The following is a 12,659-nucleotide window of genomic DNA, read 5'->3' on the forward strand; positions in this document are numbered from 1 at the left end:
TCGGCTACTAATTTGACATATCGTGTCATTTCAGTGATGGGCGTGCTGATGCGTGTGATACGTATGCAGACACACTGCCGGCTTCTTTATTTCCAGAGGCCGTTAATTTAAAATACCTCGGCACGGTTCCTGTATCATATGGAGATCGGATGGCACTCCGAAGAGCTTCAAATGACTTTCTTAATTATCAGGGGGGTTTCCAGGATGGATTACCTAATGTCTTTCCAGGTGTGCGCATCACACGTCTTGGACGATACGACGCATCACTCTTTGATGCGTACGCGGGAATTGCCGTACTCGACGTTCTACATGGCCACAAGCCACGCTTGGTCTCGGTACATATGCCACATAGTTGTAACATAGTCTCTCTAGTAGTAGAACATTATCTCATAATGTCCACATGTAGTTTATCCTCTAGAAGTCTTGGTAGATTTATCACAAGATAAAAGACCGAGTTTTTCATATTAAAATCCATTTCGTGTTTCTAAACCCTTGGTAGTAATGCAATCTTGTTCCCTGCGTTGGGTGGTTTACTCTAGAGTCTCTTTGTACTCTATTTCATGGTGGGTGAATCCTAGTAGGCTCCAAGTATAATGTCACGGCGCATACTGCTGCCAGCTCCAAAGCCTTTGTCCTATGTTCAGACTCGACGCATGTGCACTTTTAGTCTACTGAACCGGGTATGTTCATAGACTCTTTATATCATTACAACTGTATGTAGTATAGTTGCAGAGAAGACCGTTTAACGGTAAAATCGCGAAAATCGGATTTTATACGGTTGAACACGTTTCACCTGTATCATCTCCCCCTCACTTTAATACTGACCGTCCTCAGTCATTGCAAGATCCCTCTGAGGACATATTATCTCTTGGACTTTGTCTTATGGCTCACACGGTTTTCTATTCTAGCGACGGATCGCCAAGACTACTCAGGGTTACTGACATGTCTTTGACATTTTCTGAAAGTATCACTGTCCGCCACACCGACGCTTTTCCTCTTCTAGCTCGTATCTCACGCCTGTCAGGACAAGGAACTCCGAAAAAGCTATTTTTAGTGCAAGCACCCAATAAACTTTTCAGAAGCTGCAGGATCCTCAGGAAACAGCAACAGATCGACGTGGTATTTTCCAGGAAGACACGGTGTCAATATATGACCCTTTATATATATAAGACCGTCCTTCTTGCGCCTTTCTTTTTGTTTTTCATCCCCAAGTCCCATTCTTTGTCACTTCACCATGTCCATCTCTCGCTTCAACTTCATTGGTTCTGAGCACATGCTTGCTGTCTTTGACGTGGCACGCGCTTTATTTTCCGAACCTGGTTACGCGAAGCTCGATTCCGACATCATCGTGGAACTTCTCAACTTGGCTCAACCATTCCTCGTAAGTCTTTCTTTCATTGTATCTTTTTTCTATGGCTAATATGTTTTCTCACTAGCTTGAGTATATCTGCATCACCATCGACGGTGTTCCGGAGACCGAGTGCGACATTCGACTACGCAAGTCTCTTTTCAACGCCCAACTCAGGGTTGACGCGGACTCCATTGACCCCGACTGGGAAGTGTGGATGCTCGAAGGACCACGTAATGGTGGTGAATACCCTGAGGTACGTATTTTCCGGTGATTTCTTTCTTTTCAGTTCTGATTTAACCTTTCTAGGATGAATGTTTTACAGAGGAGTTCTTGGCGACTCTCTTGACTCCGGATGACCCTCCCGTTGAGGTTGTTATGGCTGAGGCTGCTCCTGCCGAGGTCCGCGAGGAAGACGGTCTTCCGCCTATCGAGGATCCTGTGGAGATCGCCGCCACCGACAAACTTCCTGAAGACGTCTCTGCTGAGGAGGTTGTTCCCGAGCCTATGGTCATCGAAGAGGACCATTTGCCTCCCCCTGTAAGTTATTTTCTCATTTTCTCCGATTTTTCACTTTCTAATAGCTGTCTTGTTTTCTTTTTCAGAAACGCCACAAGTTGCTCAATCGGGCTTATACGCCCATTTCTCCAGCAAACTCGACTAGGTCCGCGGCACCATTCCCAGTCACGCTTTCACCGCCGGCTCCAGTTACACCGTGTCCAGCCTCTCGGATTCTTGCACCGCCACGCCTCAACATCCCTGAGGTCGTTATGCACACACGTCGTCCCAAAAGCGAACGCCAGGCTAAAACAGAGGCCATTGCACGTACGAGTCGCGTTCTCGGTTCCACCAGTGTTTCCCGGAAAACTAACAAGCGCAAACGAGTGGACGACGCAGAGGCTGAGGAGGAAGGCAAATCGGAGCAAGACATTGCTTCCCTGCCTCCACCTGTCACTAAGCCAAAGCGAGGCCGTCCCCGCAAAGCTGGTAAGTCTTTCTTCTCTTTGTCTTATCTTTTCCTATTTCTGACTTGTCGTTTTTATAGAATCTCGGGGTTTTGCTCCCGCAATTGTTTACAATAAGAAAAGGCTCCGTAAGTTCTATGTTTCTTTATTTTCTATTGAACTTACATTTTGTATAGTGCCTCCTCACCAGCGTTTTGCTGATTTCAGCGAGATGCCTCCAGCAGAGGAGCTTCTCCGAGATCACGTCTTTGTAAGTCCATATATCTTATTCATTCTTTTCTACTTCTAATTTTCATCTTTGATAGATCCCCGAACCGTGCATCCAGTGCACAATTGGCAAGAACTCAAAAGAGGAGTGATGTGTCTTCCAGGGTTGGGGTTCGCCCTGCATCCCCTGTGAAAGATCGCATTACCCCGCTTGCGAGTACAAGCTGGACCCCATTCCTCGAGGACAGGTGCGCAACCAGTTGGGCCGTCGCGCCACTCGTCTTTCTCCTGATAGTAAGTGTTCTTCGTTGTTTCATTCATTTTTCTTTATTAAAGTCCGTCTTTTTATCTTTAGAAATCGCTGATCTCATTGGGAACGCGATCCGTGACCAACGGATCCTTCATTCGCTTGAGGCCATCGTCAACACCATTCGCTATCGTCGAGATGCCCAAATGCGTCAGGCTGCCAACGCAGTCTTTGATCTCGCGGCCATGGATGGGGAGGAGGGGTTGATTGGCACAGTCTTCCGTAATGCGGAAGAACGTGACCATTACCTTCCTCATTTCATCTCTCTCGTCGGCAAGTTATCCAAGGACGACGCTCCACAAGATGAGGAGGATGTACTGGCCACTCTTGCCACCTATATGCAACACGCTTGCCCTCGTCTTCCACGACGCGGGCTTTCTACCCAGACAATTCGGATGAATGAAGACAATGATCCGGCTGAACAGGGAGAGGATGGTGAGGAGGATGACCAGCTGTACGATGACGAGGACCCTGTACAGGAGGGCCATCCCGCTGGTAGTCCCTAAGTGCCACTTCACATTCCATGGATTTTTATCGGACTTTTCTTCATATCAATTATCTTGCAGTATCTTGGTAGTTTTATCTTGTGTATTTAGATAAAACTTAATCTTCTTGTTCTCTCTGTGTGATTTTAAGAGCTAGCTTGTCAATTTTTCGACTTAGGCTCAGTTGAAATCCATTTCTAAGTTCATTTCACGGAAATAAAATCGCAAAATGTCATATTTTGATCTCAGAATGTATATTTTTGTGTTCTTTAATATACCCTGACCCTCCCCCTTACTTTTAAAATCAACTGTCCTCAGTTGTGTTTCCAAGCGTATGGAGGCCGTCATCAGTGATGGCTAAATCTATTTATAAATCACGGAAGTCCGGTTCCCTTCATCCCAGATTCTAGATGAATAGGGGTTCCATTCCTCATCATTTCATTATTCAATCCAAGTCCAAGCACGTCAACAGGGGCACGAGAAGGTGGAAGTGCTATAAAAGACAGGGAAAAAGTCGCAGAAAATTCAGAACAAATTTTCCAACCCATTTCGTCCACTCAAGCATCTCTTAACATGTCTACTCCTGCTCCTCTTGCTGCTACCCTCGTTATTCGCGACAAGATCAATGAGGCGTTCAAAAGCTATGTCGACGCGAAAGGCAAATTTGCCCAAGCGGTGACGCTCAGCATGCTCGGTGCTACTGCTGGCTTTTGTGTGCGTCTTTGACATTATTTTTCCGCGGTATATGTGCTGACTATATTTTTCTGTTGTGGATAGCACCAGCTTGTCACTAGTGGCGATCCGGCTATCTTCACTGATCACAACCTCTCGGAGCCCGTGTTCATCGTCCGTCAGGAGTATAATGCTCTTAACGACTCGAACAAGGCAGTTACCGATCCACCTGGTTTCAACATCATCCGGGACTTCTGCAAGAAGGTCCAGCTCATCCGGGATGCTACCAATGCTCAGAAGCGTGGTGCAGCCGATGTCGCTGCTGCGCTACTTGATGTCAAGCCCAAGGTCTGTCCACTCTTATTTTATCTCCGTCTTTTAATAATTAAACACTTTTTCTGCCTAGCCCCGCCCTCGCAAGGCTGTCAAATCCAAGGCTACCGTCGATGACAAGGACGACGATGATATCGAGATCGTTGGCGACGTCAATGTCACTATGGGTGCATCTGACGGACCCATTACTGCCGCCTCTGGATCTGATGCAGTGCGTATTTCATTATTTATTAGGTCTTATCAATTCATTTACTCGTTCATTTGCTCAGATGACCATCGACAATCTCTTTAATGGAGATGTCGAAGCAAAGATATCTACCAAGGACAAAGGCAAGAAACGCACTACGCCCAAGGTAAGAAATAACACCGCTTCTTATTTGTAATAATCACTGACACATATGAATATCTTTCCTTCCAGGCCGTGTTCAAGCGCGCAGAGACGGTGTGTATTCCTTACACCGCAGTCCCTGGCATGGACACTGAAAACCGGATTTATTCAAAGGCTGCCGCGATTGAGAGCGGACAGGTTGCATCGTCCAGCAACAAACGCGCCAGGACTGAGTTTCCCCACTCCAATGGTCTTGTTGACCTTCAGTGTCGTCGAGGTATGCAATTTCTCGCTTTTTCTGAATAAAACTCCGAGTTTAAATTCTTTTCTTTCATTTTCAGGCCATTCCCTCTCACTTGATAGTTCCATCAAGGACTTCATCATTGCACGCACCAAGGCCGTTCTTGACAGCCCCATGCCCGGCGAGCCTACGTTGGAATACTATCGTACTGCTGAGATGGACTTGCGCAACCGTGTTATCACTAGTATTCAGCGCTTGGACTTAGAACTCAAGCTCTATGACGTCCTTCATGCTGAGTATGAGACCATTGCTGACTTACTCAAGGATTATGAGGAAATCGACGCATTCCTTGCTTAACCAGCTTGAAACACGGACTTTGTAGGGCACCTAGAGTCCTTATGTGATTTGTAGCACATTTAAAATCTAGATGATCTTTTGCATACGTGCGCCACTACCCAAAGCGTTTTTAGATCTCCATCCAAGGTTGCTTAGCCATGTATCTTAGGACTTGGCACACTCTTTTTCATTTCTGAAGATAAAACTCGGACTTAAAATCGTAATTAATCATCATCCTCTTCTGAACCATTTTCGTTGGAGTCATCATGAACGTTCTGGTCAAGATCAACTCCCTCGAAATAGTAGTCATTAGAATCGACACGATCTTCAAGTCCTTCATTATCTAGTTGGTCTAAGGTTTCTTTGTTAAGATCTATGATTTCATGGATATCATCGGGCAGCGCTATTTTAGTCCTAGCGAAATAAGGAATAATTCGGAACGCCCCAACTTTATTCTGGAACACAGATCCATCCATTTCTGCTACAATATATGAGCCGCCTTTAGAACGCCGGATTACAATCATCGGACCCAAATATCGGGGTTTCATCTTTTTATTCAAAGATGACTCGACGCTCGTGTTTCTGATGAGCACCAAGTCCCCTGGCTTATAGATCCTACTGACTATCTTGTTCCTATGTTCGATTTCATATTTTGCAACTCTTTTCATTTTTTCTAAGGTCACGCGTCAACGCATATCGGCGACATGAACCCTGTGCTTGGCTAGAGCTCTTGCTCTATAGCCAATTAATTCTTCTGTTGTCAATACACGATCCGGCAATTTAACCAGCCATGTTGCTTCTTGTACATCAAGAGGTATAAGAGGATGCGCTCCTGTTACCATATAAAATGGTGAACATCCAAAACACTTCCTTACTGTTATCCTATCTGCCCACAAAACTTGCCAAAAGAACCAATACCATTTAGCAAGGTTCTGTGGTCCACAGCATTTGGCTAACATTTGTACTACATCCCAATGTGGTCTTTCTATCCTTCCATTAGCCTTAGAATTGTACGCGGAAATTCGGATTCCCTTGATTCCGCATTTTTCTTGAAGCCATCTTACAGCTGCAAGAAATACAGCACCATTATCGGTAATAATTTCCGATAGGCAACCCCATCTGCAAATTACTTCTTCAAATAGCCAAAGTGCTATAGTCCGAGCCGTTTCTTTCTTCAAAGGTCTTCCTTCCATGTAACTAGATAGAGCGCATCTTCCATGTACAACATATTTACACCCATTAGATGCAGGTGTTATGTGAACAGTATCAGCATGAAGAACTTGAAAAATAGAGGGCGTATGAGTAACTGTCGGAGGAATTTCTATAATTCTTTTGGACCTTTCTTGGCAGCGATGGCATGTTTTCACATACCATGTAATATCGCGTTCAATGTCTGGCCACCAGAATCTTTCTCCTTACATCATCCTCGTAGCATAAGCTCCTCTATGCCCCAGGCTGTCATGAGCTGCTCTCATCATGTACATTCTATGTGATTTGTCTACTACCAGTTTATGTCTGGAATCAATGCTTCTTCTATACAGTCTGTCTTCTTTGTCAACAAAGAATCCTTTCGCAAATCTTGTAAATGACAAATACTGTTTATTCGTGAAATTATCTGGTCTGACATTTGGCTTTTTCAACCATGTTCTTACTAACGGCAGATATTCATCATGAGTTTTTCCTAGAAAGGATCGGCCTTCTTCAGGATATGGGTCTTCAGTTTCCATTTCATCAAACCTGGCTTTCAAATCCAGAATTAATGTGGATACTACAAAGGTCCTTAAGAAGTCCTTCTGTTCTTTGCTACAATTTTGATCATTTTGATCATTGTCAATTTTCTGTTTGATGTTCTCAGCAAATTGTTCACTCAAAGCTTCTTCTCTGTCAAGTTTGTCATTAAAGTCGGATATTGACAATGCTAACGACAGAACATACCCTCCACGAGTATCTATCTGGTCTTTGAAGTTTTCAAATTCCAAAGGCGGTTCGCCACCATTCGGATCAGGTAAGACTTCTAAAGTGCTGGTTGGTTCATCCAAATTCTCTTCCGAGTTTAAGTAAACTTCATCCCCAGGCTGCCAATCTCTTCTGGAAAGCCCGTCTGCTCCAAACGTTTTACCTTTCACATGTTGCAGCGTAAAGTGGAACATGAGGATTTTGTCAATCCATCTATTAACAGTAGCATTAGGCCCCATTCCCGGATTTGTTAACATTCCAGCAAGGTACTTTGCATCTGTCTCCACTATTAAACATCGAACACCAAGTAACCAATAAGAGGCAGCTTCAAGAGCTCTCAGTAGACCAAATAATTCTCTCTTGGGTTGTGACATTCTTGCTTCTCTGTCATTCAAGGTTATAGAACCGAACCTTGCATAATTTCTTTTTCCTGTGTCTTTGTCATCTTGAAAGATGTAAAAGCCGACAGCCTTCCAAGAGGTGTCTACAGCTAATACAACTGGATTGGGATTGTTAATATAATCTAAAGGTACTAATGCAGGACATTCTCTGAGACTCTTCTTGAGTTCTGCCATGGATTCTTCTTGAGCAGGCCCCCATTCAAAAGGAGCACCTTTCCTGGCCAAGTCATTGATAGGCTGTGCTTTCTTTGCAAAGTTTTCAATAAACATCCGGCATACCCCAACAGTTCCGAGAAATGCTCTCACATCATGTAGATTTTTACAAGGTCCCCAATTATCAATGACCTTTACTCTGGCTGTCTCTGGTTTCCTTCCTTCATATGTGCATAAATGACCTACTACAGTAATTTCAGCTGCACAAATTGTGGATTTAAAACCTGAGAAAGTTCCTCCAGCATATTTCATCCTGTGAACCACTCTGTTAACATTCTCAAAGTGTTCCATTACAAAACGTCTTATGCCTTCATTTTCTGGTATAGTCTCAAAATTTCCTCCACGTAACTCATATCTAGTTGCTGGACCTCTGCAAGGTACATCATCAATATATGGTACTGTAACATCTGGTATTTCGTCTTGTAGAATGTACGTGACGTCGTCGTGGAATATTGGTACTGAATTAGTCCAACCCATTGGTAACGTTACAAGTCGCAAAGCACCGAAAGGTGTTTGAAAAGTAGTCAAATCCCGAGAAGACTCTGCTAAAAGTCTCTCATCATATCCTACGTATAAATCAAACATGCCTCCACATGCCCGACCTGAGAAATGCGTCGCAAGTGCATCCGTTGCAGGTGGTAAACCCGAGTGCGCTATTGTGACTGCATTCAACGGTTCTAGACTCTGTACAATTCGCAAGCTGTTTCCGTCTTTCTTTAATATGCAAAACCACCGTGATCTATAAGACGAATTTGAAGGTTCATAAACTCCAGCATCTATCTTTGTCTTAATGATTTTACATACTTCTGAGAATAATCCTGGTGGGATAGGAATATTTTTCAAGGGGATCCCAGGGTGTATGTGGTATAACAGGAATGTCTACAGGTGGGAAGTATTCTGGTTTGAATCTTCCTCTCTCAGAGTCATCCCATGCAAAAGCCTCATTATTCTCCATCATAAAATGGTGTAATAATTTTCGTTCTTCTGACCACAAAAAGTCACCGCTGTGGACTTTGTCAAATTGTTCCTTTCTCTCTGCAGTGTAGCGTCCCGTGGGTACAAAGTCAGGAGGTGTCCTATTCAATTTGGGGAGAGTGTCTAGAGGATTCCCTTTAATATCACGAATTATTCTGAATTTATCTGGGAGATCTTGGTATACAGGCCTGATCTTCTGTGCAACGGGCTTATATTTCTTTGTGACAAAACTCTCTCTAGTCTCTACAGGATCCTCTTTCCTTTCCTTAGGTGCTGCTTTATCCTCATGGTCATAAATGTCATTCATCATGGTTTCAACATTTTGGATCCCCCCCTGACTTTAAGTTTACATCGGAGAAATATTTTCCTAAGTAACTTACAAGCGCAGGGCGGTCTTTTTCTTCTACATATTTATCATTTCTTAAAGTTTGTAGCAAATAGAGATTTCTCAGCTCATCTTGCTCAAACTTTCCATTTCCTGGTAATGTATATGACTCACATTCAAAACCACCATTACCATCATCTATCAAGGTTACAGCGATCTCTCCTTGATCTTCGATCAATTCATCGAAGACCGAAAATCCTCAGATGGCTTAGGGATTTCTGCTTTCATTACAACAGGTGGTCTTCCTCTTTCATGTGTAGGTAATACACATCGTTGTGTTGAATTAGGATCCGCTATGATAAGAGTTTGTCCCCCGTCTTTATAATTCTGTACAGTACTCTCTGTCAATACATCAAACGGTCTGCCCAATAGCACTTTATATGCTGGGTCAGTGATGATGTGGACTTGTAGATATACTGTTATAGTTCCAAAGATAAAAGGTACATTTTTAGCAAGACCCAAGGTCTGTTCAACTGTCCTGTTTGCACTCTGCATTTGAATTTTTATGTCTGGATCCCATGAGATGGCCAATTTCTTAGCCACTTCCACATCCATGGCAATAATTTGAGAACCAGCATCTAATAAACATTCAATCTGTCCCATTCTATTAATCACAGGGAAGACGGTTCGTAATGCATGAGACTCTTTTGCAACATAGATTTGTTTCGGTTTCTCAGATGGGCCTAAACTCTGCAGGTATTGTGCTACTGGATCACTGATGACGATAGACCCTTTTGGCACGTTTCCTTCATCTCTTGTTGTCACTATAAAAGCCGCTTTTATATTTAAATCTTTAATGGATATCGCGTCCGCCTCCAATTCAAATTTTGTAGGTTTTAACGGTACCACATCAACGTCAGGCTCTTCCATCATAGTAACTTTTCGGTTTTGAGCTTGTTGTACTGGCATCCTTTTCTTAGATAAAGCTTTAATCAAGTCGTGTCTAATACCTGGGGAAATGCTTATCAAAGTCTCTGCCGTCAGTGTAACTGGGGCATTATAGAGATTCGCTAAAGCCTCTCTCTCGTGTGTCACATTCTCAATTGGTGCTTGGTGTTTATAAGAAACAGGTCTTTTCTCAGTATCAATAATTGGCTCAAAATTATCAATCTTTATTTCTTCTTTTTGTCTAGGATCATTCAGGTCAGGAATATTTAAGTATGGTAACTGTTTATGCCTAGGCACTGGATCCTCTTCATCATCCCTTGGGAGAAGTGGTTTAGGTTTCTCTTTCGGTTTTGGTTTAGCTTTCTGGGTTTTCTTAATTATTACTGGGGGAATTTCTTCCTCCACTTCTTCCACTTCTTCTGTTTCTACTTCTTCTACTTCATCATCAGAATCTTCAAATTCTGCTAATTGTCTGCGATTTTTGGCTTTAGTTTGGTTCTCAAGAGCTTTCTTACTTCTGGTATTGACCGCATTCCTACCAGATCGCTCAATCCTTGACTACGAGAAACCCTGCTGTCCCTGAGTATCAGCTTGACTGCGTCTAGTAGCTACATAACTTGCAGCTTCTTGACCTTGACCTTGCTGTTCCTCAAAATATGACAGAATGTTTTTCATATTGTTAACTATGTCAACTTCTTGTGCCGATGGACGTGCCACCTGTGCCGGCACATTATTACCCAACAGCGTATCAATTCGAGTAGCCATTTTATCTAAAAGATCATCTCTCGAATCTCTAATCTGGTTGGTGTATACTGATTTAACTCGAGCATCTATTCCCAACTGGATGATACCTGGCTCTCCGCTGTTCTGTGTGTAAATTTCTCCAGGCGATGCAAACATATTGCTTTGCGCCATCATATCTTTATTGCTAGCTTCCTCAACAATCATTTTAGCAGACTTCCCATTTGTCCCTCTAGGTACTGGTTGTCCTGTGAGCGCGAAAAACATCTTATGACCGGACATTTAAATTTTTCCCGTTCTAATATGTTCTTCCCTATGAGGACAATTCATCGCGAAATGCCCCGTTTCTTCACAGTACCAGCATCCATCTGAACCCATTCTCCAAGTAGGCTGTGTCTGCCTCATGGTGGGTGCTGAGGTAACATGCTGGGTCATTAACGTCTCAGTTAATTTGTTCATTTCTTGTCTAGATGCTTGGAAAGCGCTCATCTGTGCTTTTTCACTTGATGTAATTTTATCCATGAGTAACGCCACTTTCTGGTTTAATTCTCGGATATCATCTTCTAGCTTAACACTATGTGCCGGTGTATTATGCATGTGATGCTCTCGTGTTGTCCGTGTTTCTGTCGTATTGACACCAACCCGGGTATCACTTGAAGAGCTAATCCCTTGTGCACGTCCTGCAATAGTCTCAGCCATTTCAATTACATCTAGGATGGCATATGGATCCTCTGGACGGCGTTCTTTTCCATCGACAGCTTTTCCTTTATCTGGGGAAAGCTTACTATTGAGACTTCCTTCCACTTGTCCTCGGAAACTATCCCTTAGACATCCTAAAAACAGTTCTACCAATTCTCTGTTGCTCACCAAGGCAGGTGGCACCAAGAGTAATTTTTGTTCTGCCCGGAAACCTCTAGTGAGGCTTTTAAGTGCAACAATGTCATCAATATCAATGCGCTGATGGTCATTACAAATTTTTCTCAAATTTGCTAGTGTTCCTTTTCCAGCATTCTTTGCCTCTGGATAGTCATCGATCAACGCCTGTTTAAACTCCTTGTATTCAATTTCGGGAGCAAACATGTCAAATGCTCACCATTCAAATTCCGTCATTTGGTCCGTATACCTTCCTAACTGTTTCTTCTTTTCTTGATCATCATTGATACCATGCTCTTTGAACAAGTCCTCCATTTGGTCAATGAACCTTAACATTTCAATGGGTTTTTCCTTGTCAAAGTTAGGGGCTCCTCGAGAGCCTGGCAATGGCATCGGTCTAGACGATCTTCTGCCTCCAGTGGCAGGAGCTTCATCTTGGGTATTATCTGGCATGTTTGTAATATTTCTTTGGGCTAACGAGTTTGGGTTTATATTATCAGATGCCCTAACAGTTTTTCTACGAGTCATGCGAGGAGGTGGTTGGGATACTGTCTCTGTTCTTAACGGAAACCTTTGCACTACTGCTGTTGCAGGTTGCTTAGCTTTTCGTTTAGGTGGAGGTGGTAAACCTGATGATTCCCCTGCTCTAATAGAATTCGCTGTTTGTCTGATTTTTGGTGCCGTGGTGAACGGCTCTGCACTAGTATTTAAATTGCTTCAAACGCTAGCGGTTTTTAATTCAAACTTTCGTTCAAATAGAATGATCCAGTAGATCACTAAACTTTCAAGTCTTTGCTTTATCAAAAACAAAAGGAGACCCTCGTGGTGGGCTCCAGATGATACGCTTTGCACGGGGATGAATGTGAAAGTGCGAATCACGCAAACAAGGATCAAGCGCGTCGGGGGAAAACCCTAAACACCTAACACTCACTCACACACACACACACACTATCACAATCTCGGTGCAAGAGTTCGAGGGCCTTTGGTATTAAGAAATACCACTTT

At 43.3% G+C, this 12,659-nt stretch overlaps 4 protein-coding genes across 4 annotated transcripts in view; 3 read left to right on the forward strand and 1 right to left on the reverse strand.

Annotated features, from left to right (window-relative positions):
* Positions 1-1,054, forward strand: part of LACBIDRAFT_335456 (uncharacterized protein) — a gene marked incomplete at both ends in the record, with an annotated part of 1,944 nt that extends 890 nt beyond the window's left edge. The window contains 4 exons of the mRNA XM_001890316.1: positions 192-335; positions 627-680; positions 727-933; positions 1,004-1,054. Coding sequence (XP_001890351.1) covers positions 192-335; positions 627-680; positions 727-933; positions 1,004-1,054 — 456 coding nt within the window. The remainder of the gene's footprint in view (positions 1-191; positions 336-626; positions 681-726; positions 934-1,003) is intronic.
* A 180-nt stretch (positions 1,055-1,234) lies between these two features.
* Positions 1,235-3,333, forward strand: LACBIDRAFT_335457 (uncharacterized protein; the record flags this gene model as incomplete). The annotated part of the gene is made up of 8 exons (XM_001890317.1): positions 1,235-1,381; positions 1,437-1,604; positions 1,658-1,888; positions 1,954-2,335; positions 2,394-2,441; positions 2,490-2,563; positions 2,685-2,814; positions 2,876-3,333. 8 exons carry the CDS (start codon positions 1,235-1,237, stop codon positions 3,331-3,333), a joined length of 1,638 nt encoding a protein of 545 aa, XP_001890352.1.
* A 552-nt stretch (positions 3,334-3,885) lies between these two features.
* Positions 3,886-5,243, forward strand: LACBIDRAFT_335458 (uncharacterized protein; the record flags this gene model as incomplete). The annotated part of the gene is made up of 6 exons (XM_001890318.1): positions 3,886-4,026; positions 4,090-4,332; positions 4,391-4,474; positions 4,530-4,670; positions 4,736-4,922; positions 4,987-5,243. 6 exons carry the CDS (start codon positions 3,886-3,888, stop codon positions 5,241-5,243), a joined length of 1,053 nt encoding a protein of 350 aa, XP_001890353.1.
* A 5,355-nt stretch (positions 5,244-10,598) lies between these two features.
* Positions 10,599-12,107, reverse strand: LACBIDRAFT_335460 (uncharacterized protein; the record flags this gene model as incomplete). Its single annotated transcript, XM_001890322.1, has 4 exons — positions 10,599-11,029; positions 11,156-11,461; positions 11,567-11,694; positions 11,905-12,107. 4 exons carry the CDS (start codon positions 12,105-12,107, stop codon positions 10,599-10,601), a joined length of 1,068 nt encoding a protein of 355 aa, XP_001890357.1.
* Positions 12,108-12,659: the final 552 nt, after the last annotated feature.

Source organism: Laccaria bicolor, genomic scaffold (assembly GCF_000143565.1).
Source record: "Laccaria bicolor S238N-H82 LACBIscaffold_89 genomic scaffold, whole genome shotgun sequence".
Taxonomy (NCBI): Eukaryota; Fungi; Basidiomycota; class Agaricomycetes; order Agaricales; family Hydnangiaceae; genus Laccaria; species Laccaria bicolor.